Raw genomic sequence first — 26,915 nt, forward strand, 5'->3', positions numbered from 1 at the left:
TACCCAAGCAAGAAAAACTCTCATCTCTCCCCTGCTCACTCTGTACAAATACAAATATATCGATGTGTGCACACAAATGTACATTTAGCATATGACAGAAATGTGTATGAAAACCTAACATAGTATTTAAATGCATATCTATCAGTGCTAGAAAAAGTAAGTTATAAAATCACCATACCAAAATCCTAGCTAACAGCTATGCCAGCTAAAAGGACAATCTGTGTGCCTCATAGTTGGAGGAACTGAAGCCAGAAGAGAAAGCCACGTTAGCCATGAAATTCAACTTTCTTTCAAGATGCACGTGACATGAGAAGTTTTGCTTGTTGAAATCCTTTTAACTGGTGAATACTTAAGGGCATCAGGCACTTCCCATCATTTCCATTTTAAACTGAGAAAGGGCTTCCTAACAATTGAAAACTACTGAAGATCACCATGAAAAGTCAAAGACGGACCAATGTATCAGGAAAGTCTACTCCGCTGTGCTCAGACCTGCACCACAGCACGGTACAACCTCTCACTGACTTACAAGAACTGAACAAACTGTTGGCTTCCTTATCTTGTATAAATAAGGAAATGAAGGCAAACATGCCTAGGCTAACATCAATAATCAGAACCACAGATCAAGACCATGAGGTACCTAACAAAGGGTGACTGCTACCAATCCCTTAGAGTAAAGGTGAGGCCGTGAGATGCTAAGAACCAACTTGACATTAAGGTGACCAAAAGTTCACTCCCAATGTTTTTTTTTTAAAAGATATTGCACATCATACATGTACATGGCCAAAAATCGACAGAAAACCTATTATTACACAGTGACTTTTAATTTAACACTGTGAATATCATAAAAATATTAGAAAAGTAAGTTCTAGAGCTGGAGAGACAGTTAAGAGCACTTGCTGCTCTTTCAGAGGACCTGGGTTCAGATCAGCAGCTCACAATCACCTGGGGATCTGATGCCCCCTTCTGGTCTCTAAGAGCAACTGCACACACATGACATTCGCTGACATAGACACACACATGCATATCAACAAAAATAAAAAGTAAATATGTTTTTAAAAAGTAAGTTTTCCTCACTCAATTCTTGAGCACAGCCAAGTACAAACCAACCCTACAAAACATACCTTTGAATAGTCATCTGACAAAATCTCAAAGGTGACAACTGCAAAATAATAGGGAAAAATGCAATTACCAACCAATGTTCTAACAAAACCGTTACAAGCTTCAAGTCAGGATTCTAATTGGTTTTAACTGGTGAATAATTATATACAAATGCTGTTTTTGTCCTACCTCTCCATACAACAGGAAGAACATTCCCACTAATACTAAATGGCTAGTCTTTACTATTGTCTAGATTTTTTCTTTTTTACAGAATTAAAGTAAATTTAGAATGATTCCTAAAAGTTTTTGCCATAGTTTTGCTGAGGTGTTCTTAGTAGTTTTTAAGATTTTCAATTATAAACTAAAGAGCAGCCTTTAAAATGCTGCTTTAAGATGGGGCCTCAGGCTGGATGTTCATGTGGTGGTGCAGGACTTTACTCCCAGCACTTGGGAAGCAGAGGAAGGAAGAGCTCTGTGAGTTTGAGGCCAGTCTGGTCTAGATGTGAATCAGGCATAACTGCAAAGAGAAACTCTGTCTCAAACAAAAAGGAAGAAAAAAGCAACAGTAACTCTTTGCCTAAACAAAGTTTATCTCTACACAAAACCAGAGTAAAACAGCTGTTATTAATGGCATACAAAGTTTCTATGTTCTCTGGCAGCAAGGGTGAGACTAGGAGGGTATGGGGCAATTCTACATAGCACTGTATCCCATTTACTTCTTACCTATTGTTCCTAAAACACTGGGCTGATAAAACCTTTGCCATTTTAACTTGCTGTCTATATTAGGCAATATTCTGGAAATGACCCCTGTAACCTTTACAGGGTGCCATGTCCCCCTGGTAAGAGAAAGGGTGGAACCTGTGAGTTATTGATGCACCACTCCCTGAGATTATATTATACTGTATGACAAAGGGGAAGATTTGTTTAATCATATGAATCTCTTAAAAGAAGAGGTCTCTCAGAGCTGGAGACAGGACTTGGTGGTTAAAAGAATTTGTTGTTCTTCCAGAAAACCCAGGTTTCGAGTCCCAGCACCCACATGCAGCTCACCATCTGTAACTCCAGTTGGAGTGGATCAGATGTCCTCTTCTGGCCTACTGTGGTATCAGGCACATGCATGGTGCACAGATAAATATGCAGGCAAAACACCCATACACATAAGATTAAAAAAAAAAAAAATGCTGGCAGCCTTATAAAGCAAATGGAGTCCAGCTGAAACCCAGCTAGAAAGGAGACACCACCTCCTAGTCCCATAGCCATAACCTTTGTGAGGCTGGAAGCCTATTCTAGACCAGCCTTAAAGGTCAGAGCCCACCTGGCCGACCCCATGAGGACAGCCTGTGCACAGCCCAGAGCGTGGCCAATGCAGATTGTAGCCTGTTAAGTGCAGCACCATCTTAAATAAACTACTTAATCTACAGCAACCAAAACCTACCACACAACCCACTCCCGTTTTAAAAAGCAGTGCAATGGACAATTCTGAAAAGCTATTTATGAGCCCAGAGTTGGCCTCTTACCTTCAGAATCCAAGCACCTTTCAAACTTCAGGGATAACTGATAGGTGTCATAACACCGGACCCGAGGCTTATATGTTCCTATAAAAAAAAAAAAAAAAATTAGCATGATGCAAAACCAAAGGCTACAATTTGCATAGCCACACCCTACACAACTGCTTTGTGTCCTTTCTGCCCTGAGGTAGGATAGTTATCCCGAAATCAAAGAACTATAGAAAATGAAATATAAATACCTAAGAAGACTCATAGTAATCCAGTAAAAGACAGAAAAAATTAAGTAGTTTGACAAGACAAAAAAGATGCTTAGTATTTTTGTCAGTGAAAGGGTTTAAAAAATTATTCACACACTAACGGATTCAACTTCCTTGGTAATGTTTAATGCATGTAAGGTATGTGACAGGAATTCACCTTGAAACTGTATTTCAACTTACACCACTTGTGGACTACAGAAACCCAGCCACAAGCACAAGAGCTACAGGAAGAATATTCCCTGCAACTCGTGTCACACATGGCCAAAGATTAAAAGCAAACAGGCCCCACTGAGAGAGCCCTGCTTAAATAAACGGTGGTAACCCCCAGGAAACACACGGCACACAAAGATGAGCAGAGCCGTAGCACCAGTAACAGGCTCCCAAAGTGTGCTGTGCAGTTGGTTCTCTCTTTCTACCATGTGGGGTTCAGGGATTGAACTCAGGCTTCTCAGCAAGCACCTTTACCTGCTGAGTCACCAGCAGCCCCCACAATGAGAAGGGAAGTGAGTTCAAAGACCAGAGGTGAGGAAGGACTGCAACAGAGTGCATAAGATCCCAACTCTATGAAACTAAAGGCAGCTTCATAGGGATGGTGGGCAGATAAGTGCAGACACAGCAACTATCTGGGGATGCTCACATCTTATGTCACATTCTTCTATAATGTTTGCATTCCATATAAATGTACCATGCTTGAGTGAGGAAAAATAAGGATCATTTTTTAAAACCAAAATGACATTATAAAAAAAACAAACAAACACAGGAAATAGTTTTCTAACATGAATCAAAACCTAAGATTTCATTTAAAAAAAGAAAAGCTTAAAAACCAAAAAAATATACCTAGCATGGTAATACATGGCTATAACCCCAGCACTAGGAGGCTGAGGCAGCAGGCACATGAACTCAGGCTAGAGAAGACATCCTGTTTCCCAAAGCAACAGGACAGCAAGTCTTCCTACAGCAGAAAAGCTTGTAGACTTTGAGTCTGCCACTGGATGATGATACCTGTGTGATGGGCCTCAGGAAAAACTACTAAGATATACAGGGCCTTTGCTTGGAATTTGAGTTTGTTTTTCCTTTTATTTCTGCATCGTCTACAAGGTTCACTTACATTATCTTGGTTCTTGAGAAAAAGATATGTGGCAAAAACATACATTTGGATAGAATCAGCGCCTCTGTTTCCATTTCCATCCTTATGTATCAGTAAAGTCTAACAAGGTCACTGAGGACAGATTTGCAGCTGAGACACTTCTTGGTTGCTAGAGCACTTGCACAGCACTCTCAAAGCACGGGGTTTGGTCCCCAGCACTAAAGAGAAGGAAAGGAGCGTGTGAATCTGGTCTGACTCTAAACTCAATGCTTCCAAGGGAAGCCAAAAGGCTGCTTAGCTCTGTGACAGATCACAATTTGCACATGCCCTGGTCTGATTCCTGCAGGTAGTTAATTTCCCAATCTTGACTGAAACATCTCCAGAGACAGATTTTATCCAACTTGATTTTAGCCACAAGTCCTAGAGCAGTGATAAAGATGGAGGCAGTGGCAGAAGCCAGAGATGAAAGGACTAGCTCTACTGACATAAGCAGACAGCAAGTGGATCCCTAAATCCACTTCTGTGAGTTCCAAGGAAAGGTCCAGAATGTAGGTAAACAAAAGGACCCTGCACCCAACCACACTGTCTCTAACAGCCACTAGCTGTTCAGAGATATTTAAATTAAAAGCAACTATAATCAAAACTTCAATTCTGAGACTATCAATGTTCATATATTATTGATGAAAAGTCTTTTAAAGGTAAAAGTGAAATCTAACTGGCAATGGTGGCACACGCCTTTAATCCCAGCACTTGGGAGGCAGAGGCAGGTAAATCTGAGTTTGGGGCCAGCCTGGTCTATAGAGCAGGTTCCAGGACAGCCAGGGCTACACAAAGAAACCCTGCCTTGAAAAAAACAAAACAACAACAACAAAAACAACAACAACAACAACAACAAAGTAAAACCCAAGGATTCTAAGTAAGAAGCCAATTAATCTTGTCAGGAGTAGAGAATGATTTCATAAAAGAAAGTGTAATTTAACATTAAACCTCTCTTGCTAGACATGGTGATGCATTTTTAATTTTAGCACTTGGGAGGCAGAGGCAAGTGGATCTCTGTGAGTTTGAAGCCAGCCTGGTCTCCACAGCCAGGTCTAGGACAGCCAGAGCTGCACAGTGTGAACCTGTTTAAATCAAATAATAACAAAATCCTTCCACTTCATCTACCCCCTAGAGCACTGGGCCCATCATTCAGTATCTCTGGATCTAGAAGATCTGAATTAAAGGTCTTAGTTCCTTCTAGCCCCCAATAACTGTGTCTAAACATCTCAGGTCTTCTCAACCCTCTTTCCCAGTTTCTCAAAATAAAAACAGAGGCCGAAGGGCTCACTGTTAAGAGACTGGCTGCTTTCCAAAGGACCAGGGTTTGGTTCTCAGCACCCACATGATGGCTTACAACTGTGTGTCACTCCAGTTCCTGGGATCCAAAACTCTTTTGGCTTTCTGGGCATAAGGCATACACACATTTCACTAACAAGATACGGCTATACTCATATACAAAAAATAAAATAAATCTTAAAAAAAACAAAAAAAGCAAAAAACCAAACCCACAGGCTTAGATATACTATGGCAGCCATCAATATAGCACAAAGGGATTGGCTGTGTTTACATGAGGCCATTAAAATGGAGTGGAGCAAAGTCTGGATGGATGCACATGCCTGTAATCTCAGCACCTGGAAGAAGAGGCAGGAAAACTGTGAGGCCAGTTTAGGATATATAATGAGGCCAAAAATTAAAAATAAAAAGCTATTATCTGTGATCTACTCTGAAAATTCATTTTAAAAAGATATGGATTGATAAACACAGTAAGCTATTCAGTACAGAATCTAGGTCACAGATAAATGAGGGCTCATTAAATTCTTCTGAGTATTTCTGTATGTCTGAAAACGTTTATAATGAAACACTGAGGTAAACAAAGGGGGTGAACTTTTCCTACTAGAGCACTTCCTGTTATGGAACACATACAAATCATAACCACAAAGATGCTTACCAGTTGCTAAAATATACTGTCCATCTTTTGACACCTTGATAGTAGTACACACAGTAGGCATTTCAAAGTCCTGAATAAGTTCAATTCTCCTACGAACATCTACAAAGAGAGAAGGGGGTGGGATGGAAAGGGGGTTCAACATGGGCATCAGGGGAGAAGGACAGAGCATGCCGGACAGGAACAATGACTGTAGGAAGCAGTATACAACCCAACAGCTCCCATCCCTGAGAAAGACCCCAACACAGACCACCCAGCTTTCCTCTTAGCTCCTACCAGTTAACAGTTGGAATCTGAATTCCCCAGGGAGCCAAGTGTCCAAAGGTCTGGTTCCTGGGCTCATGTTTTAATTGGGAGGTAGTAAAACTTTTGGGGGAGGGGTAGTGAGGTCTTAGCCACTGGAGTCATGCCCTCAAAGCAGACTATAGGATATTCATTTGCTCCATCTCCTCTTGTTTCCTAGATGCTAAACAGTGAACAGCCCCTTTGGCCCTGAGCTCCCACCACCACGTGCTGTCTCACCACAGGCCCCAAAGCAACAAAACCAGTTGTACACAGACAAAACCCTCCAAAACCATGAGGCTACGGTAATGGAAAACTGACTTTTTTCTCACTTTTTAAAAAGAAAGAACATCTTTTTTTAATTGAAAAGAAAAAGTCCACAATGATAATTTTAAAGACCTCGGTGAAGGAGGAACACTAATTCACCATTAGTCACTGCTGCAACAACAAACAGTGTTTTCAGCTAAACATTTCTAGGCATGAGCCTCCAACATCTTAGGCTTATCCAAGAAGTTAGCGTCGAGTTGATGCTTGCCTGTTAGCTCTGCCTCTCTGCGGCCAGGAGGGCACAGGCTACAGGAAGGACTAGTGCAGCCTCTGTGGGCCACAGCACAAACACCTACGCTCAGAAAAAAAAAAAAATTTTTTTTCTACCAGAGTAAGGATTCTGATTGGTCACTACCTCGAACACAGCTTATCTATGACATATATATGCCTTGTGAATAAAACCCAAATATTAAGATTAGAGTAAGGCCTGTCTGTGGGTGTGGCTTAGTGCTAGATAACATGATTAGCATGTGTGAGGCCCTGGGTTCAAACCCTGGCACCACAAAGAACAACAACAACAAAAATACTGAACCACTTGAATTGTTAGACACCTATTAGACCTGAGCAGGCCAGGAAACAGTTTCTTCCCATAAATAACCTGAATCCACTTTGTTACACATGAGCGTCCTGGAAGGGGAGTAGATAAAATCCCAGTCTATAAGCTCTGAGCAGCATTTGTTTCCTCCTGAGTTAAAAATCTCACTTTCTACCTGACTTTAGTACCTTACAGAGCCCATTTTTCCAAGAAGCTTGCCAAAAGATCTCAATCTCACAGCCAAAAAAACCCTCCTAGCGCTCTGTTTTTAGAGACTCAGCTAAAACTGAAATCTACAGGAAGGTAAGCCACCTTTCATTGGCAACCTGAACTGAAAAATGTTTAATGTGAATAAACTCATCAAAGCCAGGTGAGTTACAAACAGATCTCATTGTTTATATCCAGACATTTTACACACAAAGTTCTTCTGTTTATAATGAAAACATTTACTGTCTCTCTATTGCAAAACAGAGAGATTCAACTAACTGATAAAAATTCTGACACAGTAGAAACTGTTTTGAAAGACAGTCCTCCTTGGGCCATCTTGCTGAGCGTGGTGGCAGTCCTGCAAGAGTCTAATCACTTTTACCTGAGCCATGTCTCAGGGTTGTTGGCAACTCTGAATTCTGACAAATGAGTTCACAGAAGAGCAGGCCTGCTTTCTGCCTGCTACCAAAGCAGTGGGCTTCCCACTTCTGGGCTCCTCCCTGACACACAGACCCACTGTGTGCAGGCCTCATCCGAGCCATGCTGAAGCCCTCCCAAGGCATTCAAGGGGCAACTAGGATAAACATGCTGAAATTCCTGCCATCTTGCCATGTCATAAATACTAAAGTCTGTGCCTCTGACTCAGGAGCCTTGCTGCCATCCGTGAAAGAGGGTGAGGCTACCTCGTTATCTTGAAAGGGAGATATCATACCACCAGGAGGACAGTAACCAACAATGTCAAAAAGAGAAGGCAAAAAGCTTATTTCCCACACCCCACGCTTGAGAGCCAGAGAGCTGAGGACACCGTCCCACAGGTAGCTGATGAGCTGGAGTATCCTGCATACTTACCGACATCCTTCTTCTGCAGTGCTCTCTTTTTCCTGTCAGAAAGCCACTACAAGAAAACAGAGAGTGCACCTTAAAACATATCTAAATTATCTCCTACTTGCAAAATAATGTTCATTTTAGAAAATGTAAGCTTACAGGAAATAATAAAATGGAAAGTGGGACTATTCTATAATCTTAACTCCATGATAACATATGTTCTGGATTTTACTTAATTTTTTTTTTTTTTATGTATGTAAGTAAGTGCTCTGTCTGCATGTATGCCTGCATGCCAGAAGAGAGCATCAGATCCCAGAATAGATTGTTGCAAGCCACCATGTGGTTGCTGGGAATTCCCAGGATCTCTGGAAGAACAGAAAGTGCTCTTAACCACTGATCCATCTTCCTAGGTTTTTAAAAAGTATTTATTTTATATATGTGAGTGTACTGTTGCTGTCTTTAGACACACCAGAAGCATCAGATCCCATTATAGATAGTTGTGAGCCACCATGTGGTTGCTAGGAATTGAACTCAGGACCTCTAGAAGAGCAACCAGTGCTCTAAGTGCTGAGCCATCTCTCTAGTATATTTACATATACTAAACAAATTTTAAAACATCTGTTTTACAAAGCATTTTTAAAAAGCATAAAATTTATCCATCTATAAGCTAAGAGAATGCAAACTCTCAAAATGATGGGCCTTAATTTCTATATGGAGTGAGTTCCCCTAATGTGTGTATATGTGCCTGTTTTGAGATAAGAGTCACACTATGTAGCTCTGTAGCCAGGCTGAACACAAGCTCACAATCATCCTGTCTTAGCCTCCCAAGCACTGGGATTATAAACGTATCTCTTTGCCAGCCAAATGTATTTCTTAGAAAGAATAGGAACTATGACTGGCCTAATAGCCAACCCTGGATAAGAGTGGTTTTTACCAGCACATTCACTGAAAGCCAATTTTATTCTACAGGCAACAGTTGAATAAACAGCAACAATAGCGCGCTTGTCAGTTATAGTGTCACTGAGTGGATGGGTCTCTACTGGGACAATTTTGCTTCCCAGAAGGCTTATGGCAATTCTTAAAGCTATCATCACAATTCGTAGATGTAATCCCAGTATCTTGTAGGTATGGACCAAGGATGCTAGCAAACATTATATAAAACAACACCAGCAACAAGGAAGTGTCCAGCTTAAAATGTCAATAAATCTGAAGCTAAACGGCACCCCCCCCAAAAAAATGGGAAAAAAAATCATTTTTAAAAGAGAAAAGCCAATGTACTAGTCTTACTAGTCATGGCAAAATAATCTTTAGAAGTCTCTAGTCATGCAGACTCACCTCTCTAGTCCCTAAGTGTACACCAAGGCAGTCTGTATTTGGAACAGGATGATACTTTGGAGAGCCTGGGGGTGGACCACAGTTTTCCAACTCTCCGAAGTAAGTGAGCTACCTTACAGTCTGTGACTGTATTGCTCTGACTGTATTTCAGGCAATGATCTTTCAATTAAAGGATTTGAGAGTAGTTTCTAGACAGTCAGCATGTTCTTACACGTGAACCTAATACAAGCAAAACAAAGGTGTTGTCTTAGGGTTTCTATGCCGTGATAAAATTCAGCTATATTTCTACATCACAATCCGTCACTGAGGGAACTCAAGACAGAAACTCAAACAGGGCAGGAACCTGGAGGAGGGTGCTTATGCAAAGGCCATGGCGCAGTACTGTTTACTGGCTCGCTTGGCCTGCTTTCTTATATTTTTATTTGTGAGCCATCTCTCCAGCCCTTGGCCCGCTTTCTTATAGAACCCAGGGTTATAGCTCAGGAATGGTACCACCCACCATGGGCTAAACCCTTCCCCATCAATCACTAAGAAAGTGTCCTACAGCTAGATCTTATGGAGGCATTTTTTTTTTTCAGTTGAGGTTCTCTCTTTTCAGTTAACTCTAGCTTGTGTCAAGCTGACATAAAACCAGCCACCACAGTCAGGCAGTGGTAAGCTAGAGATGTATGTCAGTCATTGGGGCGATGAGAGGAGCGGAGGCGGCGAGGGGATGAGGACTCACCTCAGGAAGAGACTTGCCGCAGCTAAGACTATAAATCTTCACTTCGTTGAGGCTGGAGACCTGCATCGCAGCGAGGAGCAGCCGGAATCCGGCACGCAGTTACAGAACGCCGGCCCACCCGAACACTCTAGCATCCAAAGCCTTGGCGACCCGGCACAACGTGCAGGAACTGGCGCGAGCTGATGACGCACTTCCTGGCTCCGGAAACGCACGCTCACTTGGACGCCCCAGGGCGGAAGCACTAGAGACGAGCAGAGCGGCTCCGGAGATACGTGCAGTTGCTCTGGGGTTGGAAAAAGCGAAAATGAAAAGAAAAATCGTACGAGAAAGCATGAGATGGGGAAGTGAGTTTGAACCTCATATCGTTTGAGACTGGAATGTGACAGTTATCATTTTTAGAAAGTTCTTAAATTATACTGCTCTTTCAATACAAGCTGCCTCTGTTGTCCACATCTGAGGTCTTGGGATGACTTTCTGGTCGGGCTGACTTCTTTCATGGGCATTTTCTCAGTGCTAAAAAAGACATAAGGTAGAAAAGACAATGACCTTCCCATAACCTACTTTATAAGAACTCGGGTCACAGCCTGGCAGTGGCGGCATACGCCTTTAATCCCAGCATTTGGGAGGCAGAGGCAGTCTCTGTGAGTTTGAGGACAGCCTGCTCTACAGAGTGAAACCCTATCTTTAAAAACAAACACACGAATCACATTCATAAGAACTCCACCCTCAACACTATCATCCCCACTATGGTTTGAATATGAACTGTCACACTTCCTAAAATTGTTCGTGGGTTGAACACTGATCTCCCGATGATGGTGATATTGAGAAGTGATTGGATTATAACAGCTCCAACTTGATCAATAGATATTGGAATAGGCTCTTAAGAGTTGAGGCCTGGACTTAACAGGTAATAGCACCTTGTATCCAGCCTGGTGATCTAAGATTGATCCCAGGACCCATGTAGTGAAGGAGAGAGAGAATTCTGGCAAGTCAGACACATGTGCACCCATCCCCACACAAAATAAATAACGTAAAGAATTGTTTTAAATTTTAGGTTGAAGCCAGCTTGGAGGAGTAAGTCACTGGGTTCATGCCTATGAAAGCTCTCTCCCTCTTCTTCCTCTTTCTCTGCCTTCTTTTTCTCCTTTTTTCTATCTCACTCTTCCTGACATTTTGAGGCACATGTTCCTGCCACCATGGTGTTCTGATTCACCACAGCCTTGCAGCCATGGGACTGACACCTCTGAGAATAAGAACCAGTGTAAACCTGTCCTTTTTTTTCAAGTTGCTTTCTTAGATGTTTAGTCACAGTTACAGAAAGCTGACTGGCAACAGCCTCCCCACCCCCACCCCTTTCTCTAATACCATCCCCTTGAGGGGTAGGATTTCAACATACAAATCTGAGGGAAGAGACACATACAGAACAAAGCACTCTTTGCTAGGAATTTAGTTCAGTGGTAGAGTACTTGCCTGCAAGCTCAAGGCTATGAATGTGATCCCCAACACACACATAAAAAGAAGGGGGAAAAGTCATCCTGATCCAAAGTCTGTTGAGGCCCACACTGCCCGGATTGGGGGGCCACTGTGTCCTACCCCAGCTGCTGCTCCGGTCCTTGGGTCAAGGTCTAGCAAGAGAGAGAGTGGGAATGAAGGGGAAGAGACTCGAAGAATGGAGACAAGACAGAGGTTCTGATCAAGTCTCAAGTCTCCTTTATTGAAGGGAAGTCCAGGGTATTTATATGCTTTGCCACGTGCCTTGTAGGCGTCGATACTTCGTGCACCTTACAGGCATGTATAGCATGGATACCACGTGTGCCTTGCAGCTGGGGGGCACTAAACAGCAAAACAAGATATGTGGGATAAACAAGATGCTTATCAGAGTGTGCTCAGCTGTTGTAGGCTGCTGAAAACAAGTCTCTTGCCAAGGTATATGGCTCAAGATGGCTGCAAAGATGATAGCTGCTTTCTGCTACGAGTCGGCTCCTAACAAAGGTCCTTCAGTGTTTGATGTGCTTTAGCCTGTGTTGATACCACACAGCTCTACAAAGATGGTTTCTATTTCAAACACATCCACTTGTCTCTCCAACAAGAACAGCACAATTGAGAGTCAGCAACTGCACACAAGAGAACAGAGGCTTTGCTTCAGCATGAGCAAAGTCTCTGACCTACTTTGCACAGCAGCCGCTGAGGAAGTAGCTGGGTTCAGAGAGTGTCTGCTCCAGTGCTTGCAGCATCTTATCTAACAAGGCACCTAGTTGTCCCCAGGTGGGGGGGAGGGGGCAGTGAACTTTGTTGAGGAGCCTTGGAACACAGACTTAACTAGACTGCTTGGGCTTCACTGCTGTCTCTAACATGTGCTGCTGCATAGTGAGAGTTAGTCTCCTGCCTTTGGTTCCTCCTTTGAGAAAATAAGGCTTATAACTGTGCCTACTGCAGCTGGCTGTTGTGAAAGTTAAGTGCTGCAAATCACTGATTTCAGAATGTCTGCCACTCCCCAGGCTGGCCTGGGACTCAGACATCTGCCTGCCTCAAATTCTTGAATACTGGGATTAAAAGCATGTGCCACCACACCAGGCTCGAGCTGTTTAATTGTAGAATCCTTTGTCAGAGGGCCAGGGAAGTAGCTTATAGAGTAAAGGTGATCGCAGGTAGGAGGAATAAACTGAGTCCAACAAAATATCCTCTGACCCCACGTATCTGTCTCCCCATTTCTTTATCTTAAAATGCTGTAATGTGTATTTAAAAGAAGCCTTTGGCTAAAGACTGTCAGATATTCACTGAGAACAAACATAAGCTAACTAATCACATTCGTGAACTACAATCTAGCCACAAGACTGCTCTGCATGTGCTTTTCCCAACCCTGACCCCTGTCTTTATGATGAAGTTGATGCCTGACATTGTGACCATGTTTGAATTCATTCCCTCAAAACTTGCAGAGCCTGACCACAGAGGGTCACTGCCTGTTCTGCACAGCCCAGGAGATGACCTGTAATAGTCATACTTTGGGCTTTGAATGAGTGAGCTTATTAAATATAAAGTAAGCAAAAGTAAAACAACAAATAGCAAGTAGCAGACAGAAGAACAGATAAACAAGAAAACATCAAATTGGGTGCTAAAAACACCTGGCAGAGATGACTGAGTAGCCCAGTTAGGAAAACAACATGTCACACTGGGGGAGCCCCACCATATTTATAAACATCCAACATACATATAAACATCCAACAGAAGTCAACTAAGGAGGGTAAGGAAGTCAACTGGAGTTTTCCACTGACCTCACCATGCATGAGCTCTGGGCCCCTTTTCCCACTGCAGATGAGATAAACAACAGTAACATCTGTTGGAAGTACTTTACCTTGTAACTGTTCTCAACTATACAATTTTCTTTTTTTTTTTTTATTAGATATTTTATTTACACTTCAAATGGCATCCCCTATCCCCATTCCCCCCCACCCCCCTTAGGAAACCCATATCCCATGCCCCCTTTTCCTTTTTGCATTTATACATTTTTTTAAAAGAATGTTAATCATAGGCTTTATAAGTTTGGACTATACAATTTTCTTAAACTATGTTACTATTTTCTAGTTGTGGTTGTGTATATATTTAGATATGTGCATGTGAATGTTAGTGAAGCGTAGAGGTGTTGGATCATGCAGGACTAGGGTTACAGGCAGTTGTAAGCTGTCCAGTGTGGATGCTTGGACCCAGGTCCTCTGCAAGAGCAGTAGAGCAGTTTTTACTTTTTTTTTTTTTTTTTTTTTTTGGTTTTTCGAGACAGGGTTTCTCTGTATAGCCCTGGCTGTCCTGGAACTCACTCTGTAGAGCAGGCTGGCCTCGAACTCAGAAATCCACCTGCCTCTGACTCCCAAGTGATGGGATTAAAGGCGTGCGCCACCACCGCCTGGCTAACAGTTTGTACTTTTAATGGTTGAATCCTCTCTCTAGCCTGATGAGATATTTTAAATTCTGTTAGGTGCTTGTTTTTCTCTTCTACTCCCTTACAGAGTCAGATGGTTAGCCTGACCCAGGATACAGAGTTTTGGTGGAGACAAATTTTGCTCCCAGGGCAGGCTTTCAATAAATGTAAACATCGGTTAGCAATTTAACAGTGTAATGTGCACAACACTGGTACCTGCTCACCATTTAACTCTGGTTGTCAGATCTGAGTAACTGGACCACAGTTTTACTGTGAATGTTTTACTTAACAAGACTAATCATAATGAACAGGCTATGACAAAAGACAAAATACATAGTTTAAGAACACAACTCCTTCTGTGGATGATTTAGTCAGGCGGAGATGATAACAAGAGCCTACTATACATGGCTTAGAACTTTCCCATCACTATTTCTGTAATGAGAGATGATAGCTACTGATCATTAAAGGACTTGTTTAAGAAAATGAATAGGATACATCAAGACTGGGACTGGAGAGATGGCCCAGCAGTTAAGAGCACTAGCAGCACAGTTATGAGGACCAGGGTTTCTATCTCAGCACCTGCACAACAAACCTTGTATCCTGTAAGCACCTGTAACTCTGGTTCCAAGGGATCCAGTGCCTTCTCCTGATATCTGTGTGCTCACAGACCTGCCCACCTACACAAATGCACATGTATTCACACAGATACATATGTAAATAAATGAAGATAAATTGGGAAAAATGTATTGAGACTGGGAAAATATTTACAAAATACACATATACCAGACTAGTGTTTGGGATCTGTGAAGAGCTCCTAGCCAGGCATGGTGATGTACCCATGTAATCCCAACCCCAGGAAGGCTAAAGAAAGAAGACTGAGTCCATGGCTAATTTAGGTCACCAGGGAAGGCTGGAGAGAATTCCACTGCTCTTCTGTTCCTAACAGCAGCTAATGGCAATTCACAACTGGAATCCCAGCTCCAGGGGATCTGATGTCCTCTTCTGGCCTCTAAGGGCAGCTTTGGCACACATTTCTTCTATACAGATGCACAAGGATACAATTTACAATTAGGTGGGTATGGTAGTACATGCCTTTAATTTCAGCACTCAGAAGTCAGAGTCGGGCAAATTTCTGACTTTGAGGCCAGCCTGGTCTACAGAGTGTGTAGGTGGGTCTGTGGGGGAAATAAAAAAATTTAATTAAAAAACAAAAGCCAGTCTTGACCACATAGACCCCACCATAACCCCAACAACTTAGGAAGCTGGAGCAGAAGAATTGCACGTTTGAGACCAGTCTGATTTTATATATATAAATATATATCACAAGTTCAAGGTCAGACTAGGTAACTTAAGGAGATATTTCCTCAATACTGAAAAATATAAAATAAAAATGGCTGTAATTGTTAGTAGAATACTTGCCTAGTATATAAGATCTTAGGCTCAATCTCCAAGACTGTAAAGGAAACAAATATAACTTCTAATCAAAACCAAACAGAACTCCTGGTACTCAATAAAGATAAAGCAATCTAATAAAATATATGATAGTATTTTTATGACCAATAAAAACATATGGATGTCGGCCACAAGAGTAGTCATCAGGAAAGTAGGAACCAAACAATGTATATAAATATCTGGTCGTTTAAAATAAAAAAAAAAAAAACTTCTGGGCCAGTTAGAGGTCTCAATGGATAAAGTTTTGCTGCCAGGACTGACCACCTGGATTTAATCTCTAGAACCCACACAAAAGTAGAAAGAATTGACTCCACAGATTTGCCCTCTAACTTCCACATGACAATGGCATGTATGCCCTACCTCACACACACATAAGACATGCACACATCACATATACACAATAGCAATGGCATTAAACTAAATATTTTTAATTCCAGGAAGCCAGTGTTCTGTTGTCTGTTGCAGCGCTAAGGATCAAGTCCAGGGCTTTGGTGGGACATGACAGCCAATGTCTATAACATCAGCAGTTAGGAGACTGAGGGTAAGAGGATTAGGAATTCAAGGTCATCGTCTGCTGTGGAGCACTTTAAAGGCCAGCCTGGTCTACCTGAGACCCTATCTCAAACAAAACAGGTCTAGAGAGGAGAGATGGCTTAGTGGTTAAGAGCACTTGCTGCTCTAGTAGAGGGCCCAGGTTAGGTTCTTAGCACTCACAGGGAGGCTTCTAATTATCCTTAACTCCAGCACAGGATTTCTAGCCCCTTCTTTTGTCCTCCTTGGGCACCAGGCATGCAATATGCATATGTGCATGTAGGCAGAAGACTCATGCACATAAAAAGATAAGCGAGTTTAAAAAACAAACAAACAAACAAACCCAGCCAGGTGGTGGTGGTACAAGCCTTTAATCCTAGCACTCAGGAGACAGGCAGATCTCTTAGTTCAAGGCCAGGGTGATCTATGGAGCAAGTTCTAGGACAGCCAGGGCTACACAGAGAAACCCTGTCTTGAAAAATCAAAACAAAACAAAACAAATGAACAAAGAAACAAAAACCAAAACCTCCAATTGCAGGAGGCTGCGGCTCTGTTGTTGTGGTAAGATCAAACCTGGGGCCTCATGACTCATGCCTATGATCCCAGTATTCAGTAAATAGGGAGCAAGGTCAGGGGTTGTGGAAATTGTTATGTTCAAATAAGAAATGTCCTCCCTGATAGGCTTGTAGTTTGACCAAAGTCCCTAGCTTGTGGCATTAGTTTTGCAGGCTTTAGGATGTGTGGACTGACTAGTTGGTATAGGTCACTGCAGCCTGGGCTTTGAAAGTTGTCCTTGCTCTGATTGGGACCTGCTCCTGGTTCTAGTCAGCTCATTAGGCTTCCTGGTCCTCAACGAGAAAGAAACCTTGAGGCCTGGAGAGACGGCTGGATGGTTAAGAGCACTTATAGCCCTTGCAGAGGACCAGGTTTGTTTTCCAGCATCCATATGATGGCCCACAACTATTTGTGACTCCAGTTCCAGGGGATATACTACCCTCTTCTGGTCTTCTTAGGCACTGCATGCATGTACTTTACAGTTATCAATGGAGGCAAAGCACCCAGACACATTAAAAAAAATAAAATAAAAATAATTGTAAAAAGAAGTAAGAAGCCTCCACCACAGACTCCCATCACCACCCAGGCATGCTACCGTGCCTTCTGTACTATGATAGAATAAATCTCTGAAACTGTGAGCTTTTCTCTCCTTTTAAACGTTCTTTTCAAACTTTTTCTTAAGTATATGATAACTACGGAACTATATCCCTTAATTCTGCCCCTTGATCATGATTATGCATCTGTTTACTGCCTCTCCCATTAAGAGGTCAGTGCCAAGATCAGGGCCTGTGTTGCCAATAACTGTGTTCCCACAGTCTCAGTGCTGACCCAAAGCAAGTGTGCAGCATGTATTTGCTGAATGCATGAATGGCCAAGTAGCCAAAGGAAAAAGACAGCCAGGGAAAGGTCCTGTGCCAATAGCAGGGCCAGTTGGCCCAGCAGTGTGACCCATTCCAGCGTAGCAGGAAGAGAGCTCTAAATAAGAGGCCCTTACTAAACCAAGGCAGGGTGACTAGCAGAGGAGGTGGATGCATGGAATCTACGTACCGAGGGTGGTTCAGCCAACCAAGGCCCAGTGCAGCTGGAAGAGACAAGCAGAAGGTGACAGAATGCAGAGCTGTGTATGCGGGATAAGGGGAGGTGCAGTCAGGCAAGCAGAAGGTGGGAGGAGCAGCAGGTTGTGGTGAGAGAGTGGGATACTGGAATTCAAGATTTCAGAGGTGGAGCAGTTTCAGCTGCTGATGAGGTACAGGGTGTGGCCACGAGTGGGCAGCTGAAAGGACAGGAGGACAAGGTCTTGGAGAACGCAGCTCAAATGCAGAGGAGCCAGGTGGTTTTTGTGGGAGCACACAGCCCCCCTTTCTGGACCGGATAGAAATAATTGATTAGTGCCTGAGTCTACAATGAACAGAGCGAGTGACTGGATGAAACGTTGCCTTCATTCATTAACCATTCCTTCATCCAGAAAACATGTATTGTTTATTAACGTCAGCCCATAGTGAACCAGGCAGCCTTGGATCTATTCTGTGTAAGTCCTCTGTGCACTTGTTTTCCTAGAGACACACTGGCTTTCTCTCATCCCTTCAAAGGAGGAACAGAGTGGGTAAGGAGATGGCAGGATTCTTGCCAAGCAGGGCCTTCTGTGAGGGCATGGGAGGAATCATGGTGGTCTGGTTATGAGGGGACATAGGGCCAGGATGTGCTGTCCCCACGGTGCTTAGGCAATGCCCCACCAGGAAGCAGAGGCAGGTGGGAGACAGAGTGGAGTCTACCTGCCTTGGAAGTTGGCCCTTAGAGCCCTGGTCTTGGGAAAGCACCATGAGAAGAATGAGTGGGGCAAAGGCTGGGATAACTGGAGACCAGGGGACTGGACCAGTCTAGGGAACAGGACATCCCCATACATGCTCCATGCCTTTGAAGCTGAAGACATAGGGTTAGCGTCAGAACCAGGCTGATCCCAAACACCTTTTATTTCCACAGCAGAGCTTTCCTGTTTCACTGACATTCAGTAGTCTAGTTTGTATGTTGGTGTGCTTCAAACAGTGACCTGCCCACACCCACTGCAGAGAATAAGGAATAGGTGCTGTTCCATGACTTCAGTCTCCCTCCCTCTCCATCCATCCATCCATCCATCCATCCATCCATCCATCTTCATCAGAACCAGAACTCCAATGTGTGTTAGGTAAGGGCAGTCTACCACAGAGCTATATCCCCAGCTCTCACAGAATTTTAGGGATTTGTTTTTTGTTTTGTGGGATTTTTGTTTATTTGTTTTTGAGACAAGGTTTTCCTGTGTAGCTCTGTCTGGCCTTGAACTCTACACAACCCTCCTACCTCGGCCTCCTGAATGCTGGGATTACAGTTGTATGTGGGTGTCTTTCTAACCTCTGTATCTAAAGTTCGGTTATCAGTTTTTATTTTCTGAAAGGGTACCCCTGAAAGGGAGAGAAGCTGCACTCCACAGAACCCATGCACCAGGGTGCCACTCTAAGTGAATTAACAGAGAAGAGAGGTTGCTCTCTTCAGATAAATGCTCACAGGTGACTCCAGCAATTCTAAAGGGCATCTTGGGAACTTAAGGAAATAGTGAGAGAGCTGGAGAGAGAGGTTCTGTCCATAAGTGCTTGTTCTGTATCTTAAAAAGCTGGGCTCTGCAGCACGAGCCTGTAATCCTGGCACTGGCAGATGGGAGGATCTGGGCTCCATAACCAGTCATCTAGCTGCATTGGCAGCTCCAGATTTCAAGACTATCTCAAGGGTAATCAAGAGCAATCGAGGAGGACACCTGACATTGAACTCTGATTTCCACACACATGCATGCCACATATGGAGAGAGAGAGAGAGAGAGAGAGAGAGAGAGAAGAATCTTATCTGGCACCCTAAGGAACTGCCTGAGTTGTCCTCCCAAGGTGCTGGGGTGAGGGGGTGTGGCTTCTCCCTCAGTGGAATAGAAGCACAAGGATGACAAGACCTGCCACCTCCTCCCCTCCCATGGTTCTTGGCCTTTGTCCATCAATTTCCTCCCATTGGACTTTGGCCAAGTAGATGTCTCCTTCCATTAGGCCAGGTGGAACAGCCCACAGTGTGCACCTTTCTGGAGAGCCTGCTCCATGTGGGATACTGTGCCAACACCAGGGCACAGGGGCAGAAAGCGGCTGTGTGGCCATCAGGGCTGGATGCAGGGAGGAAACTAGAAAGGGAACAGGTGGGTCCCAGAGGCCAGGTTTAGCTACTTCAGCACCTTCATGCTGACCATATGCTCTCTAGAAATGTTGGCCACCACCACTCTTGGCTTATGCTTCCTTATCATAGTCCATCAAGCAGAGCAGGAATATAAAGGCAGGAGTTGGTGCAGAGGCCATGGAGGAGTGCTGCTTACTGTCTTGCTTAGCCTGCTCTCTTCTAGAACCCAGACTACCAGGCCAGGGATGACACCACCCACCATAGGCTGGGCCCTCATACATCAATCACTAATTAAGAAAATACCCAACAGCTGGATCTTATAGGAGCATTTTCTCAATTGAGGTTCCCTCCTTTCAGATGACTCTAGCGTGTGTCAAGTTGACATAAAACCAGCCAGCATAGTCAGCCATGGTAAATTAAAGATGTATCATTAGAGTGGTGAGTAATATGTACTTATTAATTGATTAATTTATATAGTTATTAAATTATTCAATATTACACTGTTTAGCAAAATCAGCATAAGAACTTAATCATTAAGAAAACATATACTGCTTACCAGCTTTGTGCCAGGCTTGGTAATGACTTAACTAAGAAAGACCGAGATCAGTGATGCGAGATCAGCGGCCCTGTGGTTCCTATTATAGTCACATGCACGCTACCTTATTTCCTGGAGGCAGGGTCTCTCACTGAACCTCGAGCTCAATTAGCACGCTCCAGATGATTTTCCTGTGCACCCCCAGCACTGGGGTTACAGATGTGCAGCCACACCTAGCTTTCTACATGGGCACTGGAGATTTAAACATGGAGGTCCTCATGCTTATGCAGCCACCAGGCCTTCTCCTCATCCCCCCCAAAAACATTTCTGAATGAAATTATTTTTATCTTTATTCTATTGTTTGTGAATGTTGTCATCATATTGAAACTATTTCTTAATTCAAAGTCACAAATATTTATTTCTATAACTTTTGTAAGTTTAATTATTATACTCTAAAAATTGAACTTATGATTATGGTGACACAGAGTTGGTAACCAAAGTCCTCTACTGAAGATGGAGATGGAGAAGAGGTGTGGCATACATGAGAAGATGAGGGGAAGGGAGAGAAGGGGAGGGGAGAGGGGAGGAGAAGGGCTTTGGAGGGCAGAAATAGAATGGATCAGAGAGATTCTGTGTAACTTGTTTATGAACTATATCAAAGGCTGGACATAATTTCAAATCAAAAGCTTAGAGGAGATGAGTGAGTATAGAGTTGTGGTCCCCTAGCCACAGGCAATGTGAGACAGGCAATGGGCAGGTTTCCTCAGGGATGGCTATTTGCCCATGAAATAAACTATGAGACAAAAATTAGGATAACATGCTTGGGAAGACCGAGAAATGAAGGCATGAGGTGGGTGACTGTGTGTGGAAGGATAAAATTAGGTCCTATGGGGTCTGTGATGGTTGGTACTGAAAATAGTATCATGGCTTCCTGTGATGGGCTCCAGGTGAAGAGGGAGGCCAACAGTGGGGAAGGGTGCTTGCTCCCCACACATGAGAGCTTGAGCTTGAATCCTCAGCACCTACGTAAAACACCAAGCATGACTATGTATCCTGGTAACCCTAGAGGAATGGAGCTAGGCAGATCTCAGTGAGGCCCAGGCCAGCCAGCCTAACTGACACAGTGGCCTTTTGGTTCAGTGAGAGATCATATCAAGTCCATAATCTGGAGAATGACAGAGGAAGGCATCCAACGTCCTGCTCTGGTTCTGTATGAATATGCAATACTCACATGCACTACACACACTCAGAAATAGTAAAGAAAAACAAAGCTATGAGCTGGAAGGTGGGGAACAGGAGAGTCAACAGGTAAACAGCTTTACTTGCTGAGAATGTAGACGCAAATATTTAGCTGTAACATAAATGTTTCAGTAGTTCAGACCTGGCTTTCCAAACATCATTGCTCACAAAAATGATCCTTGATAACCTCACCACTTTGTCTGTCTGTCTGTCTGTCTTCCTTCCTTCCTTCCTTCCTTCCTTCCTTCCTTCCTTTCTTTCTTCCTGTCTTTCTTTCTTTTCCCATGCCTTTTAAAAATTTTTACTGATTGATACTTTTGAGATGAGGTATGGCCTTTTCTACCTCAGGACTCAAGCCTGAGAGGCCTCCTGTCTTCACTATTGTCCTGAAAGGTCTAGTTAACCTTCCAAGTGACAGTCATCAAAGAGTTGGAGTGACTGAATTCCTGAGTGTCAAGCATACATTCTGTTTACACCAGGGCAGGAGAAGAAGAGAGGAAAGAAAGGAAGGTAGGAATGAGAGACAAAGGAAAGAAAGACACCCAGAAGGCTGGAGCTCCTCCAGGCAGTGTTCACTAAGAACACCTTTGTTCACTGAGTGAGAGGGGCTCTCTGGGTTTCATTTAGTTCCCTGGGGAAACATCAGGGGGCAGCTTATTGGTTACTTCTGCATTCCAAGTACTCAACAGAGTACATTTTAAGGGGGTAGCACAGCCTTATTTTGATTTATGGCTTCAGAGTGGAGCAGAGAAGCATACATCACAGCAGTTTCCCTAATTTTCTGGGTACTCTTCAAGATACTCAGGTTGACAATAAGATCAACCATCACTGGTCCTTTTGTGAGTCTGACATCCAAATGTAGCTCTTTATAGCATTCCACTGCAGTCTTCTCCAACGCCATATATCCATCTCATAATGCAGATTGTATTCAGCTCATCTCCAGGAATCCCCATGAGCTTTACAGCTTGACATCAGTCAAAAACACAAGTCCAAGGCTGGCTCTGCAAAGAAAGGCACTTCCTACCAAGCCTGACCACTGGAGCTTGACCCCCAGAACCCACGTGGTAGAAGGAAGAGCTGTCCTCTGACTTCCACACACATCATGGTACCTGAATGTTCATGCTCATACAAACACGTATGTTTTGTATATAAAATGGATAAATAAAATGGAAAAAGGAACAAAACAAAATCAACAAAATGAAGTCCAACGTCTCCTCTGAGACTGAAGGCAGCATTGGCTTTAAGCCTCTGCACAAAAGATAAAAATACACAGATAAAAAATTTTAAATAGCCCAATGTACAATAAGGGAGCATAAGTGTTCCCATCCAAACCAAGAAGAATGGGGACACAGAAAGGAATGCTTTGATTAAAGAAAGAACAAAACTTGAAAAACAAATGTCAAATCCAATAGCTCTGTGTCTGACCCTGGACCACATGGTATCACGATGTGACTTCTCATTCCAGCCAAGCATGCCGTCTTGCCACTTACAGTACATATGCCCTTCCTTAGAGACAGGATCCACTCATTTCCTGGTTTTCTTGGCCATATGTTGTCCTATGTTCCTGACATCCCCAGCATCTCCAAGTCTCCATTTTTTTTAGCTAAGACTTTACATCCACAACTTTACAGCTTCTTTTGGGGACTGCCTCTAGGATCCTGACTCTGTCACTCACTGCCTGACTTCCAGGCCTTTCTCTGAAATAGAAGTAAAAGCTTCCATAACCTCATAACTCACGAATTTTGTATGTTTACAAAACAAGCATTATATGGATGATACAGTAGTCTGCCAGTCTTCCTTTGGACCTTGACTGGAGTTGCCTCTGAGTCCCTGAGTAGCTAAACCTTGAGAAAAGCAGGGTTCACTGGATCTCTCTACTCTGATCTTTTCTCTTTGATACCCAGGAGCCTGCTGAAGGTGGGCTCTAATGTGGCGATACTTGAGATGCCCTCAAGGTGTCTTTCATTGTGTTAATGCAAATTCATTGGTTTCTTTTTTTAAGGCTCTAATTTCTTTCACAAGCATGCCCTTCCTATCTATAACTTCATCCTTTTTTGGCCAAACTGCTAGTTTTTAAAATATTTATCTATGGGGCTGGAGAGATGGCTCAATGGTTAAGTCATCTTAATGGCTGTTCTAGTAAGGGTCCTGAGTTCAATTCCCAGCACCCACATGGTGGTTCAAGACTATCTATAAAGGGATCTGATGCCTTTTCTGATAGGTAGCAGAGCACTCACAGATAAAACAAATACATAAAACAAACAAAAAACAAATCAAAGTGTTTTAAAAACTATGTATTTGTTTAGTTTGAGTGTGTATGCACATGGTACAGGTGTGAATGTCTCACTATGCATGTATGGAGGTCAGAGGACAACATGTGAGAATATAGTCTCTTTTTCCATCATGTTGTCCTGAGGATTATTCAGTCCTCAGTTAGGATTGACAGCAAGCATCTTTACCCAGTGAGCCATCCTGCCAGCTTCAAACTGCAATTTTTAAAAATCTTTTTGTTATCGGGCTGGAGAGATATTTCAGTAAAGCACTACATATGTCTGGTAGCTCACAACTGCCTATAACTCCAACTCTAGGTGATCAGATGCCTTCTTCTGTCTTTTGGGAGCCTCAAATACACTCCGTAGCCAAGGATGATCTTTTACTAACGACCCCCCCCCCCATTTCCACTTTCTGAGTGCTGAGGTTGTAGTCATACACTTAACCACACTCTCATTTTATACAGTGCTAGAGACTGAAACCCAGGGTTCCTGCATGCTAGGCTGAGCTACATTCCCAGTGGCTTTACTTTGAAATTCATCCTTACAAAGCCTCCAGACACAGATTAAATGTAACTAAAATCTTTGTCAGAATGTAACCTGAAGTAGCCCCTAGTCTATTCCTAATGGAGCAGTCTGCAGGAAGTGTTATCAGCTTGCCTTTCTTATAGGTGCCTGTATCTTCTGAGCTACCAAGTAGTTGTACGTGTACAGTGTTTCAGGACTTCTCAGGCACCCATCTTCTAACATTTACCAGTTCCCCTTCATACCAGCTCCAAAGGCTCAAGAAGCACATGGCTAAGGTTAGTCACAGCAACCACTCTGGCTACTAATTTTCTTTATTACTTATTTTTACATATCTGTCACTGTAGTACTGAGAACAATGTAAAAGGAGTTGTTTATTTTGTTTGATAATTTCAAAAGTTTCAGTCCATCAGGGTAGGAAAAGCATGACAGCAGAACCACTCACATCATGGCAGCCAGTTGGTGGAAAAGGAGAAATACAGAAGGGGGCCTGAGCAAGATTATACTCCCTAAGGGTGTGTCCAGCAGGGACCTCCACCTCCAAGTAGGCTCCACTTCTGTCTTTTCATCACGTCCCAACAATGCTATTGAATTACAAATCAGTGCAGGATTAATCCATTCATTAGATCTACTTGTCTCTAGAAACTTCACCACAGACATACCTAGTGGTGCTCTTCACTAATGTCCCAGGCATCTCAAATCCAATCAAGCTGACAGTTAAGAATAAAGATCAGGGTCTGGAGAGATTACACAGTGGTTAAAAGCATATGCTGCTCAAATGTAGGTGTGAATTCCAGGAGAGTCAGGGCTTTATAAACAGACCCTGTCTCACAAACAAACAAACAAAACAAACAAAGCATGCACTTCTCTTGCAAACATCCTGAGTGTCGATTGGTTTACGACCTCCAGATCCTTCAGCTCCAGCCTCTGCAGGCATCTGCATTCATGTGCACATATCTAAACCCAGACATACATATACACATAAATAAAACAACATCTTTTAAAAAGAAGTACTGATGATAGACCTGTGTTTATTATCTTCCACATTTTAGAACCCACTGCAAAAGTCCACTGAAGTCAAGAGAATTGGTGAGAGTGTGGAAGAGCTGGCACATAACTGTAAATAGGGCAAACAACTTGGTTTTTGGACTGGGCCAGAGAGGGGTATTTTAGCTCTTTTGTTGTTTGTTTGTTTGTTCGTTTCTTTGTTTTTTTTCCAGACAGGGTTTCTCTGTGAAGCTTTGGCTGTCTTGGAACTCTATCTGTAGACCAGGCTAGCCTTGAACTTAGAGATCCACCTGTCTCTGACTCTCAAGTGCTGGGATTAAAGTTGTGCACCACCATTGGCTCTTGCAGAACAACAGGAACTAGGAGGTAGAAGGATGAATTTCAGGTCCCAGGTGAACCACCATCCGTGCACCAGATCTGAGAGAGCCCTTAATCTCCTTGAGCCTGTTTCCTCATCTGTGAAATGAGGATCACGGCATTTCTCGAATATTTATACCTCATTTTTATTCAGGTATCACTTCCTACTGGTGCTCAGTGTTCATACCTTAGAGAGCTGGGGCTTCTCGCTACTCTGTTGTCACCATGCCTGCTTTGCTCTGCTGCAGTCTGAAAGCTGGATTATCTTTGCATGCCTCAGATGGAAGGGAGGAAAACATATTAAATGGGGATCTGAAGAGAGGAGTCCTGTGATACTTGGGAAAAGAAATCACAAGACTCTCCAGGCTTTATTTTGTCCAACACAAAGTGGCACTGGGGCTGGGCTCCTCAGTGGTAGAGTGATGCCCATAAAAGATGAATCCCTGGGTTCAGTCCCCGGTACTGAAGGAGAAGATGAAGAGACATCGGGCATGGCAGCATATGCCTTTGATTTTAGCACTGGGGAGGCAGAGGCAGGGAGATTTCTGTGACTTTGAGGCAGCGTGGTGTACATAGTGAGTTTAAAGCTAGCTGGAGCTACATAATGAGTCACTGTCCTGGAAGAACAAAGTGAAACAACACCAATTGTCAGCAGCTCCTAGAACCAAGAGGGATTTTGGCTGAGAGAGAACACAGACCAAACCCGAGTTCTGTACTTCTTTTATTGTAACCACAGTGTGTCACACAAAGCATATAACACACTGCTGAGCTTATAAGGCTGTAGAAGAGTGATCAGCGTGAGGACTGAGCCTCAGGTGTTCTTGTCAGAAATAAGCTCTTTCTTACAGTCCTCTTGATAGGCAGAAAATGTGGGTGTAACCGAACTCCTTTTTTGAGTGGGAAATCTGAACCGCAGCATGGGTAAGCAGTTTATCCAATTGTGTGACTCCAAAGCCTAAGCTCTTTCACCAGACCTGCTCTTGTGGGCCCATCCCTCCATTTTCCCCACCAAAGAGAGAACAAGAAAAAATTTTCTAGAAAAGTCCATAAGCTCACCAAGATGCTGTTCTGTCTCTTTGAGTTTGTAAAATACATCCTCAGATCTGTATGAGGAAATAAAGAAGTCCCCAAGCCTGTCATCTGGGAGTGGCCAGAGAACAACAGACTAAATAGGCCAG

At 43.2% G+C, this 26,915-nt stretch overlaps 2 protein-coding genes across 4 annotated transcripts in view; one reads left to right on the plus strand and one right to left on the minus strand.

The window, feature by feature from the left end:
- Nol10 (nucleolar protein 10) overlaps positions 1 to 10,344 on the minus strand; it is a 78,208-nt gene extending 67,864 nt beyond the window's left edge. Inside the window, exons 1-6 of one of the 2 annotated variants that reach the window (XM_076942080.1) lie at positions 10,170 to 10,300; positions 9,446 to 9,664; positions 8,135 to 8,180; positions 5,938 to 6,036; positions 2,616 to 2,693; positions 1,122 to 1,159 (exon numbers count right to left, since the gene is read on the minus strand). In XM_076942080.1, coding sequence (XP_076798195.1) covers positions 1,122 to 1,159; positions 2,616 to 2,693; positions 5,938 to 5,998 — 177 coding nt within the window. In that variant the 5' untranslated portion in view covers positions 5,999 to 6,036; positions 8,135 to 8,180; positions 9,446 to 9,664; positions 10,170 to 10,300. Of the gene's footprint in view, positions 1 to 1,121; positions 1,160 to 2,615; positions 2,694 to 5,937; positions 6,037 to 8,134; positions 8,181 to 9,445; positions 9,665 to 10,169 lie in introns of both variants that reach the window. The other variant, XM_034514401.2, reaches the window with a different exon arrangement.
- A 32-nt stretch (positions 10,345 to 10,376) lies between these two features.
- Positions 10,377 to 26,915, plus strand: part of Atp6v1c2 (ATPase H+ transporting V1 subunit C2) — a 59,155-nt gene continuing 42,616 nt past the window's right edge. Inside the window, exon 1 of one of the 2 annotated variants that reach the window (XM_034514026.2) lies at positions 10,377 to 10,513. The gene's annotated coding sequence lies outside the window, so the exon portion shown is untranslated. The remainder of the gene's footprint in view (positions 10,514 to 26,915) is intronic. The other variant, XM_076942082.1, reaches the window with a different exon arrangement.

The sequence above is a fragment of the Arvicanthis niloticus genome, chromosome 11 (genome assembly GCF_011762505.2).
Source record: "Arvicanthis niloticus isolate mArvNil1 chromosome 11, mArvNil1.pat.X, whole genome shotgun sequence".
NCBI lineage: Eukaryota > Metazoa > Chordata > Mammalia > Rodentia > Muridae > Arvicanthis > Arvicanthis niloticus.